The sequence below is a fragment of the Pseudophryne corroboree genome, chromosome 1, assembly GCF_028390025.1.
Source record: "Pseudophryne corroboree isolate aPseCor3 chromosome 1, aPseCor3.hap2, whole genome shotgun sequence".
NCBI lineage: Eukaryota > Metazoa > Chordata > Amphibia > Anura > Myobatrachidae > Pseudophryne > Pseudophryne corroboree.
In genome coordinates this window covers 931,918,130-931,942,333 of record NC_086444.1, presented here as the reverse complement: position 1 = coordinate 931,942,333, position 24,204 = coordinate 931,918,130, and the positions used below count along the sequence as shown (strand labels likewise).

The window sequence follows — 24,204 nt, the reverse complement described above, 5'->3', positions numbered from 1 at the left end:
CGGCTGTATAAATCCAGTGGTACTGGCGTATAAATCCAGTCCAGTGATACTGGCGTATATGTCCAGTGATACTGCTGTATATGTCCAGTGGTACTACCGTATATGTCCAGTGGTACTGCCGTATAAATCCAGTCCAGTGATACTGCCGTATACATGTCCAGTGGTACTGCCATATAAGTTCAGTGATACTGCCGTATATGTCCAGTGGTACTGACGTATAAGTCCAGTGGTACTGCCGTATAAATCCAGTAGTACTGGCATATAAATCCAGTCCAGTGGTACTGCCGTATAAGTCCAGTGATACTGCCTTATATGTCCAGTGGTATTGCCATATAAAATCCAGTCCAGTAATACTGCCGTATAAGTCCAGTAATACTGCTGTATAAATCCAGTGATACAGCCGTATATGTTCAGTGGTACTGCAGTATAAATCCAGTGGTACTGGCGTATAAATCCAGTCCAGTGGTATTGCCATATAAGTTCAGAGGTGCTGTCCTGTGCTGTATATTATTTACTCCAAATAAAGGGGTTATTAATATTTAATCCAAATAATTTTTACAGGGTTTGCCCTGTGTGGTGTAGAGGTACGCTCTCCTTTGCTGAATTTTGTTATATAACTCCTGAAAAATAATGGAGAACAAAAACTTGGAGGATAAAATAGGGAAAAATCAAGAACCATTTCCTCCTACTGCTGTTGCTGCTGCTGCTGCTGTTGCTGCTGGGACTTGCAGTACTACTTGTACTTGTACTACTTCAACTAAGCAAATGACTGTCCAACAGTCCTTTGCGAGGAAGATGAAATATGACAGCAGTCATCCTGTTACAAAGCAGATAACTGAGGCCTTGACAGCTATGTTGGTGTTAGACGTGCGTCCGGTATCCGCCATTAGTGCAGTGGGACTGCAGTGCCAACCCTAGATGGGCCAGGTGTTTGTGCCGCACACTTGTGTCGCTTAGCTTAGTCATACTGCCACCTTGGTGCAACCTTTTGGCCTATAAACACTATTGTGAGGTGAGAGGTGTTCAGAATAGACTGGAAATGAGTGGAAATTAATGTTATTGAGGTTAATAATACTGTAGGATGAAAATTACCCCTAAATTCTGTGATTTTAGCTGTTTTTAAGTTTTTAAAAAAAAATCATCCAGATCCAAAACCAAAACACGAAAGAGTGGTTTTGGCAAAACCAATCCAGATCCAAAACAAGAGCATGGAACCAAAACCAAAACACAAAACACGAAAACTGCCCGCCGCACATCTCTACGTGACATTTTTACCAACTGGATGTAGAAGGAAATACGTTTCCACTATATTTTTTTTTGTTAGTTTATTTATTGAACATACAGTAATACAGTTGTATGATTTAGTCTAGAGATACCAGTCTATTCATATAATCTTATAGAAAACGCAAAATAACATGTATTAAGCCAGCCGAAAGTGTTTTATTATACAACTGTTTAATATACAGTATGTAAGAGTGTGTGTGTGTGTGTGTGTGTGTGTGTGTGTGTGTGTGTGTGTGTGTGTGTGTGTGTGTGTGTGTAGATTAACAGTATCATCTTTAAACTCCGGGGACCACCCATTAACCTCTTAAGTACAAGGTATAATGTTGATACATAAATATGTCACTCTGACCTTCATTACATCACTCTGACCTTCATTACATCACTCAGTGTGTACCCAGGATCTGATATGTCGGCTCACCAGGCTGACAAATTGGCTGGGAATACATCGTTCCAGTGTGTACCCAGCTTTAGATGTATATATGCATCTGGTTAACAGTCTGAATTTGTATGCATGTGATTGCAATTATGCAACAAGCCCTTACTATTCTTGACCTACTGTACATTAGAACCCTCCATCCATCCTCCACCCAGATGCAGGTTTCAGTAAGTGCCGAAATTGCCCACCTCTATATGTGTCAGCAGGGCCGGTGCAAGGTTTCTCAGCACCCTAGGCAAACCTTCTGCCTACCCCCCCCCCTACACACACACACACACACATACCAATACCCACTTTCCAGGTCCCCTGGATATCAGAGTGGCTTCTTTGACATCTCACAGCTGCCATTGTCAAATAGGGAAACAATCCCTCCCCCAAAAATACAAATAAACCACTATGCGCAATATTGCCCCCCACACACACACACACGTAAGATAGGAGCAGTGCGCGCCGCAGGCGCGCAAAAAATATGTAGGGGCGTGGCTTCATGGGGAAAGGGCATGGCCACAAAATAATGCCAATTCATACTACGGTGCATAGTAGTCTCCATTATTCAAATTACGCTGCACAGTATCGCCACTACACCAGGTAGAGCCCCTTTTTACACATTACGGCAGACAGCGTCCCCCTTTTTACACATTACGACAGACAGCGTCCCCCTTTTTACACATTACGGCAGACAGCGTCCCCCTTTTTACACATTACAGCAGACAGCGTCCTCTTATTACACATTACGGCATACAGCGTCCCCCGTTTTAAACATTATGGCAGACAGCGTCCCCCATTTTACACATTACGGCAGACAGTCCCCCTTATTACACATTACGGCAAACAGCGTCCCCCTTATTACACATTACGCAGACGTCTCCCTTATTACACATTACGGCAGACAGCGTCCCCCTTATTACACATTATGGCAGACAACGTCCCCCTTATTACACATTACGGCAGACAACGTCCCCCTTATTACACATTAAGGCAGACAGCGTCCCCCTTATTACACATTATGGCAGACAGCGTCCCCTTTATTACACATTACGGCAGACAACGTCCCCCTTATTACACATTACGGCAGACAACGTCCCCCTTATTACACATTATGGCAGACAACGTCTCCCTTATTACACATTATGGCAGACAGCGTCCCCATTATTACACATTATTGCAGACAACGTCCCCCTTATTACACATTACGGCAGACAACGTCCCCCTTATTACACATTAAGGCAGACAGCGTCCCCCTTATTACACATTATGGCAGACAGCGTCCCCTTTATTACACATTACGGCAGACAACGTCCCCCTTATTACACATTACGGCAGACAACGTCCCCCTTATTACACATTACGGCAGACAACGTCCCCCTTATTACACATTACGGCAGACAACGTCCCCCTTATTACACATTATGGCAGACAACGTCCCCCTTATTACACATTATGGCAGACAGCGTCCCCTTTATTACACATTACGGCAGACAACGTCCCCCTTATTACACATTACGGCAGACAACGTCCCCCTTATTACACATTACGGCAGACAACGTCCCCCTTATTACACATTATGGCAGACAACGTCCCCTTTTTGTACACATTGTTTTTAAATCCCTGTCCTGCTGCAAACCCATCACAAAACCTGGAATCTGTGCTAGCTTTTATATGTGGCCCCACAAAATTGCTAACCAGCCTTGAATCCTTCGATAAGTAGTGGTAAATTGAAGGGACAAAGAGTGTGGGTTCCCATTAATTTCAGCCCTAGACTTTAAGACTTTACCAGCCATCAGGTCGGTGACGAGATGCAGGAGGGGGGGGGGAGGCAACGGGAGCAGGTGCCGAATAGCCACGGGGGGGGGGGGGGGCGGGGGGGGGGGGGGGAGCAGGTCGGTCAGGGAGAGAGGAGGCTCTGGGGCACACGGCTCCCCTGACACCTGCTACTCCCAGCACTCTATGGCCACAGTCTGTGCTGTGTGCTGACAGGAGCCCCGGGGAGCAGCATGCACCCACTGACTGCCGCCGCACAAGAGAACAACCTGCTCCTACCTGCAGGGGCCCGGCTTATACCCGTCACTGTGTGTGCCAGTGGTGTATGAGCACGGACACCAGGTGGGGTGATAGCGGTATGAGCCGCCCCACACTTCAGTGACAGCAGCAACGGAGGAAGAGGCGGCGCCCGAATCGGGAGCGGAGCGGACCAGGGCAGCGGGTGACTCCTTCATGTGCTGCCCTGACCTGTCAGTCACTGTGCCCAAATGCAGGGGTGATGGGGGGGGGACGCCCACGGGAGACCATCGTGTGGGGGAGCGCCGGAGTGGCGGCCCGGCGGGTAGTCAGCTCATAATGTGGGACGCACCGACCGTCACCCGGGACCCCGGACTCAAGAGCGCAGGCGGCAGCAGGCTGGCTGCACATTATAACACATTGTCTGTCTGTGGGCTATGATCGCAGAGGTGGGGGGGTGGCGGCACGGCAGGGTTGAAGAAGAACTGAACTGAAGTAGCTAGGCACACTCACGTTTGAAGGCAGACAGTCAGACGTGGTGGGCCAGGCGCCAACGAGCTGCTCCTCTTAAAGAATAGGAGGAGTGTGTGTGTTCTCTTTCACTTTCGTCTCACTTTGCGGTGCCGCCCTCCAGTGGTCGCCGCCCATAGGCAGCTGCCTAAAGCTGCCTAGTGGTAGCGCCGGCCCTGTGTGTCAGAATTGCACACTTCTATATAAGCACCAGAAATGCACACCTTTATATGAGCAAGAGAATTGCACATCTCCGTGTAAGCTCATATGCGTGTGTTCATTTACTGAGCAGGCAATTTTATACTGGGTAAGCCATGCAAAATGGCACAGAGCTCACTGTCTATCAGTCTTCTGGTGTTCTCCATGATGGGTTAGCCCTGCTTTATTACCTGTGTGGGCCCGGGCTATCAGTAGCTATGGTCACATGCCTGCAAATTGGCCTGTATTTCCAGTTGACAATACTAGTTTAGGGTAAGGAGTTTAACAACTCTGCTGTCTACCTGATCATATTTCTTATTTATCTGTTATATTTGTGTGGTCACTGTCTACCTATGGCTCTAACAGCAATTCATTTGACTGGAGCTGCAATTAGCCAATTATTTGTTGCTTGAAACAAGATTTGAGTTTTGCGCAGTGGATCAGGTGGGAATAGGTTGTACTAGCTGTATTTGTCTGCTTGCTGTAGGAGGGTTATGTAATGATTGGGGGTAAGTACTGCCAGTTAGGAAAGATATTGTAAAGGCTACCCAATCTTCCCATTATGGTTGCTTATGTTGTGATTTACTTTGAATTTTCTGTGCCAATATACTCAGTGACCTCAGATTGTAACAACACAAGAAGATTTTGTGATCAATATTATGTTAGATTACTGTAGTTTGTGAAACTACAACTTTTTGAAAAAAATGTTTTATCTTCGAGAACTATTTTGTTATGCAGTTGATGTTGAATGTTTGTTCTTCAATAAATTTCAAGTACTTAAGTGCAGCTTTTCTCCCCCTCCGAAGTAATAAAGTATGTTCTTAGGAAAACAGCGTTTATAGAACATTATAGCCTTCTTCTAAAGCAATGAATGAAAAATACACTTTGCTGCAGTGTCAAGTTCACTTAAGTTGATTCTCTAAAGTGTGTAGGACAATGCATTTGCTGTATTGCAATGTTCTGGTATTTTAGCTGTCCTCTACAAACTAATTGAACCTCTGATAAATGTGCCGTTCTAATTGATTCAGTGTACCGTCGTTCCATAGACAGAGTGTGGCCGAGATTCATTACAGAACAATGTACTGTAATGCATAAAGATCACTGTATGACTCCATTTACTTTCTTCAGTCTAAGCCTTCAGGCCAGGGAACATTGATAGCTAAATAAACATTGGGTCATTTCCTGTAAATATACTTCATTCACCGACTTAAACAATTGATGGATTATACAGTATTTACAAAATATCAGTCTAAAGATTCAATGACTATTGGTTTGGTCTCATTAGTCAGAGCCGCAACTAGGGGAGGGCTAGGGGGGCATGTGACCTGGGCACCGGATCGGAGGGGGTGCCGTCATGATCAGTTTAATTCAGAGGTTCTCAAACTCGGTCCTCAGGACCCCACACAGTGCATGTTCTGCAGGTAACCCAGCAGGTGCACATGTGTATAAATTACTCACTGACACATTTTTAAAGGTCCACATGTGGAGCTAATTATTTCACTTGTGATTCTCTGAGGAGACCTGCAAAATATGCACTGTGTGGGGTCCTGAGGACCGAGTTTGAGAACCTGTGGTTTAATTCCCCAAACATCACTCCTTATCTGCCTAGTCCATAACAGCTCGTTATGCAGCCGCAGCAGCTAGTAGAGTCTGGAGCTTATGCCAGGGCCGAAACTAGGATCTTCGGCACCCGGGGCAAGGCAGCAAGTTAGCGCCCCCGATGCTTCCCCCCGGCGTGTGACACACACACACACACACACACACACACACACACACACACACACACACACATATATATGTGTGTATAGATATATATATATATATATATATATATATATGTATGTGTGTGTATATATATATGTGTGTATATACATATATATATGTGTGTATACATATATATATGTGTATATATACATATATATATATATATATATATGTGTGTATATACATATATATATATATATGTGTATATATATATATATATGTGTGTGTGTGTGTATAGCCTCCACAAGGGCAAAGGGCTTCTTATGTGAGGGTGAAGGGATGTACCTAGACATTTTTTTGATTATAGAGACAGATACTATCTGAGCAATCCCCTTTTGCTTATGAGAACGTTTGATTAAGAGGAACCGGGAGGGGGATAGTGTAAAGGACAGAAGAAATGAAAATATAAATTATATAAAAGATGGGAAAAGAAGATGGGAAAAAAAATGGAAAAAGTATGTATAGAGAAAGGAGAGAAAGAGCAGGAGTCAGATATAGTTTTTAACCGAAATGGTGCAGCCGACAGATGGACTAGTACCCTGACTAGCAATAACGTAAAATGAAAAATAATCTTGGCGCACCAGAGGTTTAGAGAAGAATAGAGAGAATAGGTCAGACTGATTAAATCTAAAAGTATTTATTTTGTATTTAAAACACACTATAAAAGAATCATGAAATTCCCTTTAAACAATCAACATGATTTTATCTTTGTATCACATGATAAAACAAGGTGGTACACTGATCTTGTTAATGTACTGCCTTTTACAGACAATAATGTATTGATATTAATGCACCAATACCTTATACCAACATAATTGAATGATCGCCTCAGGGGCGCGGATAAAAGTCCTGAGACCTGCTCGTCCCACGTAGATGAAACTTATTGTCCTTTAAGAGAACAGTCTCTATTAATGTGAGCTTTGTTAGCCGTATATTGCCTTGTCCCCCACAGCTTAGTTTAGTTACTCAAAAACCTCTTAGAGCAGTTTTGGGTTACCCCACCCTTAACTGCAGCCGTATTTCATGCACAGGTAACTCCCAGCACTTTCCTATGTTGCCCACTAGGTAGTATGTGGGCTAGCGCTTGTTGGGTAATGGTACCTGTGGGCTTTTGTGTTTTGAGTCCTCCGTCCCCTCCTCTGCCGGGTCCGTGCCTTGTTGTGCTCCGTGGACCTTCGGTGGGGCCAGCCAGCCGATTCCCAGAGCTCCGATACAGCCTGTATCGCCTGGCCCGCACGTGTGGAATGCAGGCCAGTAGCTTCCGGTTTCGCGGCTTCCGGAGATACGTCTCGTCAGCTGGTCGGGTTTGGCTCCGGCTTCCAAAATCAGCATGCAGAAACCAACGCGTTTCTCCCGTAAAGGGCTTCGTCAGGGATCTCTACTAGCTGCTGCGTCTGCCTAACAAGCCGGGCACAAAGCATTGCTGTGATTAAACTGAAAATAAACTACAGCTCCCAGCAGTCCTTGCTGCGGGAGCTGTAGTTTACTTTCACTTTCTTCTATGCAGTCGCGCGTTGTGCCCGCCCCGGCAGAGCTGGATAAAGAGGGGGCACAGGGAACAAGCTAACTCCCCAGCCTCCCCCCAGCTGCCTTTCATCGTCACAGCAGTGCTGAGCTGAACAAGAAGATTTAGCCGAAAGGGGGCGGGGCTACACGGCACTGTACACAGCGCCAGTCCAGCCAGCAGCATGGGAGACAGAAGCTCACTGTGTAGCAGCAGAAGACCATAAACAGTGAGTGTGACAAAGGAAAGGGGCACTGTATGTGTGTGTGACTACTATATATGTGTGTCTGTATGAATCTGAGCATGTGTGTGACCAGGGCCGAAACTAGGATTCTCGGCACCCGGGGCAAGGCAGTAATTTGGCACCCCCAAACCCCCCACCCCACCCAGAATTTTTTTTTTATATATATATATATATATATATATATATATATATAAATTAAAAATAAAAACCATTAATTAAAATATTTTAATTTTTACATTTTTTTAAAGAAATAATAATTAAACGTTAATTGAAAAAATGTTTAAAAAAAACACTAAAACTACTCCACGCTGTAGTGCAACCTTTTTCTCATCACACAGTACAGTAGTACCCCTCATTAACATTATGCAGCCCCACAGGGGAGAGATGGAGAAAGAGATGGGAGAGCAGAGAGAGACAGAGACGTGAGGGAGAGAGATGGAGGAGAGGGAGAGAGAGGGGTGAGAGAGAGATAAAGATTGGAGAGAAGAGACTGAGAGAGATAGGAGAGGGGGTTGAGGGAGAGATGGGGAGAGAGAGAGGGGTGAGGGAGAGATAGGGAGAGAGGGGTGAGGGAGAGATAGGGAGAGAGGGGCGAGGGAGAGATGGGAGTCACTGCTGTCACTATCAAAATGTTTCACATATATTCTTTAGACAGTTTCCAACTTTACCTATCACAGCTGTGGCTCTCCTCCTAATGTGCACTTCAAGCCTGTAGTGCTGTAAATGCATCTTGTGTAGATGTGTTCTTGGATTCCAATGGAGGCAGCCAGTAATGACACGGCGCATATTTCTTTTGTCATCAGCTGCCTACTGGCCATCTGCTCCTCCGCCCGCCGATACATCCTAAAATTCCAGCATTGTCACGGAGGGGAGGTGGTAGCTATTGCATCCAGCAGGGCATATTTCTGTTATCATCAGCTGCCTACTGGACTATACCAGGTTACCTGCATTCACATACTGACATGCTGACCGCAGCCCGCTCACACAACAGTGCTTCGCTGCACTCACGATCGGCAGCACCAACACTTTACACTATCCGGCTACCTGCAATTGCATATTGTCACACTGACAACGGTCAGCACATTTAACAGTGCTCCACTGAACTTACAATCGGCGGCACTAACATCCACACGGGATGTTAGTGCCGCCGATTGTAAGTTCAGTGGAGCACTGTTAAATGTGCTGACCGTTGTCAGTGTGACAATATGCAATTGCAGGTAGCCGGATAGTGTAAAGTGTTGGTGCTGCCGATCGTGAGTGCAGCGAAGCACTGTTGTGTGAGCGGGCCGCGGTCAGCATGTCAGTATGTGAATGCAGGTAACCTGGTATAGTCCAGTAGGCAGCTGATGATAACAGAAATATGCCCTGCTGTATGCAATAGCTACCACCTCCCCTCAGTGAAAATGCTGGATTTTTAGGATATATCGGCGGGCGGAGGAGCAGATGGCCAAAGGAGCCGGGCAGAGTTCTCGGCGCCCCCCTCCTTCCGGCGCCCGGGGCACGTGACCCCTTAGCTTCCCCCCTAGTTACGGCCCTGGTGTGACTGTACATGAATATGTGTGTGTGTGCATGTATGTATACATGTGTGACTATGTATACAGGTGCATGACTATATGTAAGTGAATGTATGCGTGTGTGTATGTGTTTAGGTATGGGACAGCATGTATGTGTACAGGTGTGTGATTTTACGTATATTTATCAATGTACGACGGGCTATCTCCTCTTTTTTTCTTTATCCGTAGCCCAAAAAAATGTCTAGGTACACCCCCCCCCCCCTCACATAAGAAGCCCTTTGCCCTTGTGGAGGCTATACACACACACACATATATATATATATATATATATATATATATGTATATACACATATATATATATATATGTATATATACACATATATATATGTATATACACATATATATATATATGTATATACTAGAGATGAGCGGGTTCGGTTTCTCTGAATCCGAACCCGCCAGAACTTCATGTTTTTTTTCACGGGTCCGAGCGACTCGGATCTTCCCGCCTTGCTCGGTTAACCCGAGCGCGCCCGAACGTCATCATGACGCTGTCGGATTCTCGCGAGGCTCGGATTCTATCGCGAGACTCGGATTCTATATAAGGAGCCGCGCGTCGCCGCCATTTTCACACGTGCATTGAGATTGATAGGGAGAGGACGTGGCTGGCGTCCTCTCCGTTTAGAATAGATTAGAGAGACACTTGATTTACTAATTTTGGGGAGCATTAGGAGTACTCAGTAGTGTACAGTGCAGAGTTTTGCTGATAGTGACCAGTGACCACCAGTTTTATTTATAATCCGTTCTCTGCCTGAAAAAAGCGATACACAGCACACAGTGACTCAGTCACATACCATATCTGTGTGCACTGCTCAGGCTCAGGCCAGTGTGCTGCATCATCTATTATCTATATATAATATTATATATATATCTGTCTGACTGCTCAGCTCACACAGCTTATAATTGTGGGGGAGACTGGGGAGCACTACTGCAGTGCCAGTTATAGGTTATAGCAGGAGCCAGGAGTACATAATATATTATATAGTGAGTGACCACCAGACACACAGTGCAGTTTATTTAATATATCCGTTCTCTGCCTGAAAAAAGCGATACACACAGTGACTCAGTCAGTCACATACCATATCTGTGTGCACTGCTCAGGCTCAGGCCAGTGTGCTGCATCATCTATATATATTATATATCTGTCTGACTGCTCAGCTCACACAGCTTATAATTGTGGGGGAGACTGGGGAGCACTACTGCAGTGCCAGTTATAGGTTATAGCAGGAGCCAGGAGTACATAATATTATATTAAAATTAAACAGTGCACACTTTTGCTGCAGGAGTGCCACTGCCAGTGTGACTAGTGACCAGTGACCTGACCACCAGTATATATAATATTAGTAGTATACTATCTCTTTATCAACCAGTCTATATTAGCAGCAGACACAGTACAGTGCGGTAGTTCACGGCTGTGGCTACCTCTGTGTCGGCACTCGACAGCCCGTCCATAATTGTATATACCACCTAACTGTGGTTTTTTTTTCTTTCTTTATACATACATACTAGTTACGAGTATACTATCTCTTTATCAACCAGTCTATATATTAGCAGCAGACACAGTACAGTGCGGTAGTTCACGGCTGTGGCTACCTCTGTGTCGGCACTCGGCAGCCCGTCCATAATTGTATATACCACCTAACCGTGGTTTTTTTTTCTTTCTTTATACATACATACTAGTTACGAGTATACTATCTCTTTATCAACCAGTCTATATATTAGCAGCAGACACAGTACAGTGCGGTAGTTCACGGCTGTGGCTACCTCTGTGTCGGCACTCGGCAGCCCGTCCATAATTGTATATACCACCTAACCGTGGTTTTTTTTTCTTTCTTTATACATACATACTAGTTACGAGTATACTATCTCTTTATCAACCAGTCTATATATTAGCAGCAGACACAGTACAGTGCGGTAGTTCACGGCTGTGGCTACCTCTGTGTCGGCACTCGGCAGCCCGTCCATAATTGTATATACCACCTAACCGTGGTTTTTTTTTCTTTCTTTATACATACATACTAGTTACGAGTATACTATCTCTTTATCAACCAGTCTATATTAGCAGCAGACACAGTACAGTGTGGTAGTTCACGGCTGTGGCTACCTCTGTGTCGGCACTCGGCAGCCCGTCCATAATTGTATATACCACCTAACCGTGGTTTTTTTTTCTTTCTTTATACATACATACTAGTTACGAGTATACTATCTCTTTATCAACCAGTCTATATATTAGCAGCAGACACAGTACAGTGCGGTAGTTCACGGCTGTGGCTACCTCTGTGTCGGCACTCGGCAGCCCGTCCATAATTGTATACTAGTATCCAATCCATCCATCTCCATTGTTTACCTGAGGTGCCTTTTAGTTGTGCCTATTAAAATATGGAGAACAAAAATGTTGAGGTTCCAAAATTAGGGAAAGATCAAGATCCACTTCCACCTCGTGCTGAAGCTGCTGCCACTAGTCATGGCCGAGACGATGAAATGCCAGCAACGTCGTCTGCCAAGGCCGATGCCCAATGGCATAGTACAGAGCATGTCAAAACCAAAACACCAAATATCAGTAAAAAAAGGACTCCAAAACCTAAAATAAAATTGTCGGAGGAGAAGCGTAAACTTGCCAATATGCCATTTACCACACGGAGTGGCAAGGAACGGCTGAGGCCCTGGCCTATGTTCATGGCTAGTGGTTCAGCTTCACATGAGGATGGAAGCACTCAGCCTCTCGCTAGAAAACTGAAAAGACTCAAGCTGGCAAAAGCACCGCAAAGAACTGTGCGTTCTTTGAAATCCCAAATCCACAAGGAGAGTCCAATTGTGTCGGTTGCGATGCCTGACCTTCCCAACACTGGACGTGAAGAGCATGCGCCTTCCACCATTTGCACGCCCCCTGCAAGTGCTGGAAGGAGCACCCGCAGTCCAGTTCCTGATAGTCAGATTGAAGATGTCAGTGTTGAAGTACACCAGGATGAGGAGGATATGGGTGTTGCTGGCGCTGGGGAGGAAATTGACCAGGAGGATTCTGATGGTGAGGTGGTTTGTTTAAGTCAGGCACCCGGGGAGACACCTGTTGTCCGTGGGAGGAATATGGCCGTTGACATGCCAGGTGAAAATACCAAAAAAATCAGCTCTTCGGTGTGGAGGTATTTCACCAGAAATGCGGACAACAGGTGTCAAGCCGTGTGTTCCCTTTGTCAAGCTGTAATAAGTAGGGGTAAGGACGTTAACCACCTCGGAACATCCTCCCTTATACGTCACCTGCAGCGCATTCATAATAAGTCAGTGACAAGTTCAAAAACTTTGGGTGACAGCGGAAGCAGTCCACTGACCAGTAAATCCCTTCCTCTTGTAACCAAGCTCACGCAAACCACCCCACCAACTCCCTCAGTGTCAATTTCCTCCTTCCCCAGGAATGCCAATAGTCCTGCAGGCCATGTCACTGGCAATTCTGACGAGTCCTCTCCTGCCTGGGATTCCTCCGATGCATCCTTGCGTGTAACGCCTACTGCTGCTGGCGCTGCTGTTGTTGCCGCTGGGAGTCGATGGTCATCCCAGAGGGGAAGTCGTAAGCCCACTTGTACTACTTCCAGTAAGCAATTGACTGTTCAACAGTCCTTTGCGAGGAAGATGAAATATCACAGCAGTCATCCTACTGCAAAGCGGATAACTGAGTCCTTGACAACTATGTTGGTGTTAGACGTGCGTCCGGTATCCGCCGTTAGTTCACAGGGAACTAGACAATTTATTGAGGCAGTGTGCCCCCGTTACCAAATACCATCTAGGTTCCACTTCTCTAGGCAGGCGATACCGAGAATGTACACGGACGTCAGAAAAAGACTCACCAGTGTCCTAAAAAATGCAGTTGTACCCAATGTCCACTTAACCACGGACATGTGGACAAGTGGAGCAGGGCAGGGTCAGGACTATATGACTGTGACAGCCCACTGGGTAGATGTATGGACTCCCGCCGCAAGAACAGCAGCGGCGGCACCAGTAGCAGCATCTCGCAAACGCCAACTCTTTCCTAAGCAGGCTACGCTTTGTATCACCGCTTTCCAGAATACGCACACAGCTGAAAACCTCTTACGGCAACTGAGGAAGATCATCGCGGAATGGCTTACCCCAATTGGACTCTCCTGTGGATTTGTGGCATCGGACAACGCCAGCAATATTGTGTGTGCATTAAATATGGGCAAATTCCAGCACGTCCCATGTTTTGCACATACCTTGAATTTGGTGGTGCAGAATTTTTTTTAAAAACGACTGGGGCGTGCAAGAGATGCTGTCGGTGGCCAGAAAAATTGCGGGACACTTTCGGCGTACAGGCACCACGTACAGAAGACTGGAGCACCACCAAAAACTACTGAACCTGCCCTGCCATCATCTGAAGCAAGAAGTGGTAACGAGGTGGAATTCAACCCTCTATATGCTTCAGAGGTTGGAGGAGCAGCAAAAGGCCATTCAAGCCTATACAATTGAGCACGATATAGTAGGTGGAATGCACCTGTCTCAAGTGCAGTGGAGAATGATTTCAACGTTGTGCAAGGTTCTGATGCCCTTTGAACTTGCCACACGTGAAGTCAGTTCAGACACTGCCAGCCTGAGTCTGGTCATTCCCCTCATCAGGCTTTTGCAGAAGAAGCTGGAGGCATTGAAGAAGGAGCTAAAAGGGAGCGATTCCGCTAGGCATGTGGGACTTGTGGATGCAGCCCTTAATTCGCTTAACAAGGATTCACGGGTGGTCAATCTGTTGAAATCAGAGCACTACATTTTGGCCACCGTGCTCGATCCTAGATTTAAAGCCTACCTTGGATCTCTCTTTCCGGCAGACACAGGTCTGCTGGGGTTGAAAGACCTGCTGGTGACAAAATTGTCAAGTCAAGCGGAACGCGACCTGTCAACATCTCCTCCTTCACATTCTCCCGCAACTGGGGGTGCGAGGAAAAGGCTCAGAATTCCGAGCCCACCCGCTGGCGGTGATGCAGGGCAGTCTGGAGCGACTGCTGATGCTGACATCTGGTCCGGACTGAAGGACCTGACAACGATTACGGACATGTCGTCTACTGTCACTGCTTATGATTCTCTCAACATTGATAGAATGGTGGAGGATTATATGAGTGACCGCATCCAAGTAGGCACGTCACACAGTCCGTACTTATACTGGCAGGAAAAAGAGGCAATTTGGAGGCCCTTGCACAAACTGGCTTTATTCTACCTAAGTTGCCCTCCCACAAGTGTGTACTCCGAAAGAGTGTTTAGTGCCGCCGCTCACCTTGTCAGCAATCGGCGTACGAGGTTACATCCAGAAAATGTGGAGAAGATGATGTTCATTAAAATGAATTATAATCAATTCCTCCGCGGAGACATTGACCAGCAGCAATTGCCTCCACAAAGTACACAGGGAGCTGAGATGGTGGATTCCAGTGGGGACGAATTGATAATCTGTGAGGAGGGGGATGTACACGGTGATATATCGGAGGGTGAAGATGAGGTGGACATCTTGCCTCTGTAGAGCCAGTTTGTGCAAGGAGAGATTAATTGCTTCTTTTTTGGGGGGGGTCCAAACCAACCCATCATATCAGTCACAGTCGTGTGGCAGACCCTGTCACTGAAATGATGGGTTGGTTAAAGTGTGCATGTCCTGTTTTGTTTACACAACATAAGGGTGGGTGGGAGGGCCCAAGGACAATTCCATCTTGCACCTCTTTTTTCTTTTCTTTTTCTTTGCATCATGTGCTGATTGGGGAGGGTTTTTTGGAAGGGACATCCTGCGTGACACTGCAGTGCCACTCCTAGATGGGCCCGGTGTTTGTGTCGGCCACTAGGGTCGCTAATCTTACTCACACAGTCAGCTACCTCATTGCGCCTCTTTTTTTCTTTGCGTCATGTGCTGTTTGGGGAGGGTTTTTTGGAAGGGACATCCTGCGTGACACTGCAGTGCCACTCCTAGATGGGCCCGGTGTTTGTGTCGGCCACTAGGGTCGCTAATCTTACTCACACAGTCAGCTACCTCATTGCGCCTCTTTTTTTCTTTGCGTCATGTGCTGTTTGGGGAGGGTTTTTTGGAAGGGACATCCTGCGTGACACTGCAGTGCCACTCCTAGATGGGCCCGGTGTTTGTGTCGGCCACTAGGGTCGCTAATCTTACTCACACAGCTACCTCATTGCGCCTCTTTTTTTCTTTGCGTCATGTGCTGTTTGGGGAGGGTTTTTTGGAAGGGACATCCTGCGTGACACTGCAGTGCCACTCCTAGATGGGCCCGGTGTTTGTGTCGGCCACTAGGGTCGCTAATCTTACTCACACAGCTACCTCATTGCGCCTCTTTTTTTCTTTGCGTCATGTGCTGTTTGGGGAGGGTTTTTTGGAAGGGCCATCCTGCGTGACACTGCAGTGCCACTCCTAGATGGGCCCGGTGTTTGTGTCGGCCACTAGGGTCGCTAATCTTACTCACACAGCTACCTCATTGCGCCTCTTTTTTTCTTTGCGTCATGTGCTGTTTGGGGAGGGTTTTTTGGAAGGGCCATCCTGCGTGACACTGCAGTGCCACTCCTAGATGGGCCCGGTGTTTGTGTCGGCCACTAGGGTCGCTAATCTTACTCACACAGCTACCTCATTGCGCCTCTTTTTTTCTTTGCGTCATGTGCTGTTTGGGGAGGGTTTTTTGGAAGGGACATCCTGCGTGACACTGCAGTGCCACTCCTAGATGGGCCCGGTGTTTGTGTCGGCCACTAGGGTCGCTTATCTTACTCACACAGCGACCTCGGTGCAAATTTTAGGACTAAAAATAATATTGTGAGGTGTGAGGTATTTAGAATAGACTGAAAATGAGTGTAAATTATGGTTTTTGAGGTTAATAATACTTTGGGATCAAAATGACCCCCAAATTCTATGATTTAAGCTGTTTTTTAGTGTTTTTTGAAAAAAACACCCGAATCCAAAACACACCCGAATCCGACAAAAAAAATTCGGTGAGGTTTTGCCAAAACGCGTTCGAACCCAAAACACGGCCGCGGAACCGAACCCAAAACCAAAACACAAAACCCGAAAAATTTCAGGCGCTCATCTCTAGTATATACACACACATATATATATATATGTGTGTGTGTGTGTGTGTGTGTGTGTGTGTGTGTGTGTGTGTGTGTGTGTGTGTCACACGCCGGGGGGAAGCATCGGGGGCGCTAACTTGCTGCCTTGCCCCGGGTGCCGAAGATCCTAGTTTCGGCCCTGCATTAGTATGTTAGTTTGTTTAGTTGCATTTTTGGTTAGTTTTATTTGGAGGTATATGTTTTATAATTTCACTTTGCGAAAACGTTAGATGGATCTAAGCCTATGGTTCCCAAACTTTTTTGAATCACGGCGCCCTAAAGCACAGGTTCTCAAACTCGGTCCTCAGGACCCCACACAGTGCATGTTTTGCAGATCTCCTCACAGAATCACAAGTGAAATAATTCGCTCCACCTGTGGACCTTTTAAAATGTGTCAGTGAGTAATTAATACACCTGTGCACTTGCTGGGATACCTGCAAAACATGCACTGTGTGGGCCCCCGAGGACCGAGTTTGAGAACTACTGCCCTAGAGTATCAGAATTGTTTTCACAGCACCCCTAGTCCAAAAGTCTCTCATTGAGAAATTAAAAAAAAAAAAAAAAAATTACATTAAATAAATTAGGTTTATATGTCTTCCTTATGTTCAATTATGTGGTGAGGAACATGATTTGTTTATGTTTGTCCACATATTTTATGATTGGCAGCGACAAGCACTAGTTTTGCCTATTGCATTGACAGTTTGAATTGGTCCTGGACCAGCAACCTGAGGTACCCCTGCAAGTGTCCCACGGCACCACAGGGTGCCACGGCATACAGTTTGAAAATCACTGATCTAAGCACAAAAGGTAAAACACATGTATTAACACAAATATAAATGCAGATTTGTGAGTTTAGTGCCACAAAACTGCTTGGCTGTAGCATTCATGCTTCCTGAATATGATGGGGGATTTATAGTCTCACCTGTTTCCTTTAAGCAGATGGACAGGGCAGTATGGATGATGTACTGGTTAGCATTACTGCTTCACAGCACTGTGATTGTGGAATTGAGTCCCACCATGGCCTTAACTGTGTGAAGTTTGCATATTCTCTCTGCGCTTGTGTGGGGTTCCTCTGGTTTCCTCCCACAATCCAAAAATATACTGGTAGGTTAATTGGATCCCAACAAAAATTAACCCTAGCGTGTATGTGTGTGTGTGTGTGTGTGTGTGTGTGTGTGTGTGTGTGTTTGTATGTATGTGTGTACGTACGTGTACGGGTTGTAGGGATTGTAGATTGTATACTCCACTGGGGCATGGTCTGATGTGAATGGACAAATATTCTCTGGAAAGTGCTGCGGACTATATGTGCGCTATATAAATAACTGGTTATAAATAAATAAAACGTTAGGGAGATTTATAAATTCCTTTAATAGAGATAGAGCTAAATTAGCCAAATATAATGAATCACAACAATGATATAATACAGTCTTTGATGACTGGGGCTGATATGATGATCACTGTGTGATAGAGAAATGTACTGTTCTGAGTAAAGAATTAGATTTTGCTGTTATTCTCAACAATATTATACTGCAAGGATTTATGACTAATCTCAGTCATTTATTTTCTAGTTTAGTGGTTTAAACAAAATATATCTCTAATGAACACACATTAGGCTGGTTAAAAACAATTAAAAATGAAAAGGTTTTTATTTGCACTAGTGAACTATTCAATTAGCATGTACACTTCATCTTGCATACAGCATACCTCGGAAAATGTTCCGATTTTGGAGGGACAGTCCCACTTTTTGGGCACTGTCCTGAAGTCCCACCGAGTGCCAGAATAAACACTGTGGAGGCCCCTAGGCAGTCAAAATGTCAGTGCCCCCCTAGCAAATTATGTATTTTAAGTTGTTAATTGGTGTATTACATTAATACAATATTTTCTCTGTAAAGTTTTGTTTCTTTGACTTGATTAATTTTTTCTATGTTTTGGAAACAGTTTAAAGGTTGATTGTAATTTTCCTTCAAGATCAAATCAATATTATTTTGATCCATTGTCATGGGACCCATAGGCCAGTGCCTACTCTGCCTATTTAGTAATCTGGCACTAGTCTCACCTTCAGGACACAATATACTGCTGTAGGGTGGAGGTTAGGAGGCCCCCTCTCACCCGCTGCTCTGCTTAGCATGAAATAGATAAAGTGTGCATGCGTGCAGCGTCTATTCATGGGAGAGAGGGACTGGGGGGCATATCAAGCAGCACTGGACAAGACCCTATTGTGACAAAAACAGGGCCATGGTTATTTGTGATGCCACGCCTGCTATAATGAGGTCATGCTCCCTAATTTTGGCCCGCTATGTACAGTAAAAAAGTTGTGAGGTATGCATACAGCCGGTACATGTAACTACACTGATTAAGGTTCTAGGGGGCATATTTACTATTAACAGTGCTGCATTTTAAATTCAGTTGGGACATCATAATTATACCCTAACTTGCAATGTGGTAATGAAAATACTACATGCATTTATTATTGTTGGGATGCGATTGTCTAGAAGCAAAGTGAAAACTATGAGGGCTGCTTTTTTGGTCAGAAATCAGAGATATATACTGCAGCACCTTCTTGTTACATCCTGGGGATGCCTAGATTTTGTGGGGATTTCCTGCATTACAACTTTAATAAATAGCCCCTAGGTGTTTACTCACTATGGGGCATATATCATGCCTTCCAACTGTCCTGATTTTCACAGGACAGTCCCTTTTTGGGGGAAGACTGTCCCACCTGTGGGCTGCAGTATACCGTGGTGGGGGTGGGGTGTTGGTAGGCTTTCGTCATTCACTGTTCTTTGGTAAATAGATGCTGTGCGTATACACACGCCATCTATTCATGGGAGACAGAGGGTCTGTGGGCATGTACAGCGCTCGTAGAGTGCTGTACATGCCCCCACAGTGACAGAAAATGGAAGCGTGCATGTGAAAAGTCCCCACTCTGGCTTAAACGATGTTGGGAGGTATGCATATATATCACAATCCACATGTTTAATGGTTCATATTTTTCTTATATCCACAATCTGAATATTTTCACGCAAATTTACCATGGGTCTCTTGCAAGAAGTCAGGCTCCAATAAGTGCCCAGCCTGTGAGAGATGAAAGTGTTGCGGCTCGGGTCCTCGGCTCACACTGCGTATGTAGGTGTCCATGGGACAGACTGAGAGGGATCCTTCTTAAACAAATTGTGAAATAATAACCCATAGGCTACTGTACTGTAGGATATCACCATCTGAAGATAGCATTACCTATCGGGGTCAAACTGCTCACATTCCAGAGCTTGGTAAACCCATCAGCACAACAGCCCCATGGACACTTATGGAGGCTGCATTTGTGGAGCAGAATAAATGGATCGGAGATACAGTATCTGCTGTGATCTCTCCATAAAACATCTGGTGAATCCTTAATATTTGCAGGTACCACCTGGAAACAGCAGTTTTCGGGGAACATACTGCAAATATTTAATTATAAATAGGCCCCTTCGTAATATAAAAGTATTATACAGAATACACAATAACACAAACATTACAGACAGGAAAACAATAACGTTACCTTCTCCATTCATCTAGCTGTGGTGGCAGTCAGATAAATACAGGTGAAGATCAGCTTACTATGGTAAAGGTTGTATACACACCAGATATAAGAAAACTTCCTCTGTAGCATCAGCAAGCTTTAATAAACAGTTAGTGTACTATACTTAAGAGACATAACAGCACATATTGGTGATAATATATAGGAAATAACAACAGTATTTCAGACTTAATAAAGTGTAATGGTTTTGTTTGTTTGTTTTTGTGCATTTTTGTGAAAGTTTCCCACTACTACTCACAGAGATACAATAAAGGTCTTTTGTCTTATGCATAACTCTGTTTATAGCTCTGGTTTATCCATAGCTTTTAGTACAATATATGCTCCTTTCTCTTATGGATAAGCATTTATCATTATGCTAATGCTGTAATCTAATGTGTAGGGCTTAGTCTAATAAATTGTGCAAAACCTCCTCTTAGCATCAATCTTTGATTTTTCTATTTCATTTGTAGTCATTTGCAGTGAGCCCATTGATTTGACCTTCCTTGTTATTGGGCTACAGCATGCTAGGGATGCTGAATGTCACTGAGAGATGCCATGTAAAATAAAAATACATTATGTATATTGTGTTATGACAGGTAAAAGCTTTACCAGATGATGAATACTGCTATATAAATCCTCTGAGAAACTCCTCCTTCCACAGACTCTACTTACCATTATTATACTTTTATTTTCACAGACAGAGTCACCACGTTGCTGCAAATACTCCTGGAAGTTGTGCCAACTGAGCAAAATAGTTCCTAAAATACGAAGAAATGTGCTGAATCGATGCCGCCTGCAGTGCTACACATTGGGCCTGCTCACTGCTTCTGTCTGCAGATACATAATTCTATTTATTATACAGGACAGCAAGCAGATCTCTCATTGTTTCTGTTTCCACTGCACATTCATATTCAATTATTAGAAGCTACAAAAACAACAACAACAACACCATAGGGCCCTTAATCGTAAAAGAATATTTTTTTTACATTTTAGAGTCTCACCATCAAATACATATATCGCCAGCTATGTATCATTTTACATAGAATTAACCCTTGAATGAGCAGCTGACAAATACACAAGTACAGTCTACATACACCCATTAATATCACAATCACACTCTAAATATCCTGCATTTCTATATCTCACTTGTACTCCAAAACGCCCTTCAGACTTCCACACATGCTGCTAAAATCACCTCAAATGTTCCCACAAACCTCTCACACAGAGTCCATAGACAACCCACTTGTAATTAACAGCTAAAGACCACTAATTAACAATGAATGATCAAGAATGAACCCAGGCCCCAATCATTCTGAACAGTGTACTTTTCAATCAATATTCAGTAATCACAAACTTTCTGTGGAGTAAGAAGGACGGTCATCTAACCTCCTGCAACTATAATACTTACATATAATGTGGTGTGAGGCCATGTGATGTGGAAGCGTCTTCTCTTCTGGGACTGCACTGTATGAGACCCTGAACTCCACCTATATCCCAACCTCTGACTAATTTAACAGCAGTGAGACACGTGACACACAGTAAAGCTGAAAGAGCTGGAGGGATCCGGTGAAGGCTCGTCGCGTGCCTGGCCAGCATTATGGCATGATGTCCATGGTCTACAATTTTAAGATGTTTTAACTAACTATGAATGCCATGGACTGTCTCAGTCCGTTATTTTTTTGTACCATTTTGTATTACTAAGTAAGTTTAGAGACTTTTACTTTTTTTAACACAGGCATTTTGTGCTGTCTGACAGATATGTAGTACTGCAGTATATATACCTTTAATACTCTGTGCCGGACCAGCATGGAGTGTTCACTGCTAAATAGAGCAAACACGTGCCTAAGTGAATATCAGTCTTCCTTAAAATGGCCTCTTCTATGAAAGTGAATGCAAGTACAATGGGGCCTTAATGTCATGGTGGGTTGTTATATTTGCCCAGTAATGTATCTAACAGTAATAATGTACTAGACTGCCCCCACACCACCCCATCACTAAGAACACCTGCCACTGCTGACATATATCCAGGCAGCTGGGACTTGAATGTTGGGATCGTGGGATGGTCTCTTACTATGAGGGCAGTGATTAGGTACAGTATGAAATGTTAGCATAATCTTTAAATGAGATCATGCCATAGCCTAACACAGTCCTGGGAAATGTAGGCTTATTGGCAGTTGTGCTTTATCATTAGTAAATCATTTGTAAATTACTATTTCTAGGCCTAGGAAGAGACCAGTTTTTCAAAGTTATCTGAGGTCCCAAAACTGCATGGGAACCATGTAACCTTTTATCCGAATTGTAAACACATTAATATTTACAGATAGGCCTCAAGGGTGCAAAGAGTGGGGGATCACAGACAGATCACCGGGGGCCTCTGTAGGGGCCCTAGAATGCAATACAGGTGTAAGCACACCCCCTGCGATGTCATGAACATGCCCACCCATGCAAGCGCCATAGTAATGTATACGAGGAGACGTACCTGCATCTCCTCCAGTGGCCATGATCTCCCCCCTGCACCTGGGCCTGTCCAAAGTCTCTGCAGACCTGATGGGCCTACCCTAAGTCATGTGGCAGGCCTTCTTCATTCCATTCTCACTTTATCAATAACCACTCTCTTTTGTGCCTTCATAAACTTCAATATTACAATGTAAAGTGACTGAAATAGTTATCATACAGCCTTTATAAATTATACAATATATATTTCTAGGTGGACACTTTTTACAAGCAGTTTTTAAAGCATTGGTCTTGATATGTACTCACCAGGGGCGGATTGGGAACAAAAAGTGGCCCTGGAAAAATTTGTACTAGTGGCCACACATGGGCAGCACCAGAGGTGTAAGGTCTAGCCATGGGCCATGGCAGTAGCACCCTCCCCCCAAGACTTTCCAGATAGTGGGCATGTCCAGCATCAAGGGGGAAGTTAAAAGGAAATAAAATTAAATATTATGAGCACATTATATGATACACCTTCAGAATTTAGGACACTATATCATTCTTTAAAAATATATATTTTCTTGCTTATTACACCAACCGTATCACAATCACTATTCACTCAATCTTATATGTCAGCCAAGCAGGCAGACAGAGCATACACTAGATCATCTGCAATCACAGGCTAAGTGGCAAAGAAATTTTCATATATGCAAATTATTTTGCATCTTATTCATTATGTCTATCAAAAGGTCCACATGTCCTCAAACAAAACAGGCCCCACGGGTGCGGCGGCCCACCGGGGATCTTCCCTGTAAACCCTATGGCCAATCCGCCTCTGGTACTCACTAAGGGCCTGATGCAGAGATGATGACAAATCAGCCATATAGGCTCCCGTATTAGGTGCATGGGAACAGATGTATATATTGCCCGTATGCAGAGTTGTAGGTATCTTGCAGAGCACATGTCCCGTATCCGTATGCCTGGTTTGCTGCTAGTTGTCATCATCAGTGCACACTAGCACCAGACTCTATTAAGTCAGTCTGAAGACATAAGTATTTATGCCTGCGTTCTTACTGAGCTTTGCCTGTGTAAGAATGCCCCATTACAGCCCAAACACCCCTCCCCGGTCATTAGCGGAGATGTGATAGAGATGTGTACTATGCTGCCTTGTCTGTACTTGCGTACACTTTATCTGGAGCAAAGAGGCCTACACTCATCTCTGCATCAGCCCCTAAATGTATTTCCTCTGTCATTTCTCATATTGAGAATTAGCATTTCTATTGTTAGCAACATAGTTATATGAGATTGTATTTAGCCAGTATAACAATAAATATACAATGTTACTCTGTCTCTAATTTTTCAGTATATATATATTTCTAAAATGACTACTGTTTTATATGGTGTAACTGAAGTCAGAAGTCACAATGTTTTTTTTACACAAATCATATTTTTCTGTATTAACTTTATTTATATTAATTGCTTTAGTCTGTGCTATGTTTTTTGGTTCCTAAAGTCACATCGGCTGTAATGACTTCATAGTGTTATGAAACATGTGCCAACTCTATCTAAACCCTAAAATGGGAGACCACGTTGATTGACGTGATTAAAGACTGGATCTGT

At 44.4% G+C, this 24,204-nt stretch overlaps 1 protein-coding gene across 1 annotated transcript in view; it reads left to right on the top strand.

Moving 5' to 3' along the window:
• The window catches only part of SLC7A11 (solute carrier family 7 member 11), a 328,653-nt gene extending 304,755 nt beyond the window's left edge, over window positions 1-23,898 (top strand). The window contains exon 12 of the mRNA XM_063920358.1: window positions 20,849-23,898. Within this exon, the coding sequence (XP_063776428.1) occupies window positions 20,849-20,913 (65 nt within the window). The 3' untranslated portion in view covers window positions 20,914-23,898. The remainder of the gene's footprint in view (window positions 1-20,848) is intronic.
• Window positions 23,899-24,204: the final 306 nt, after the last annotated feature.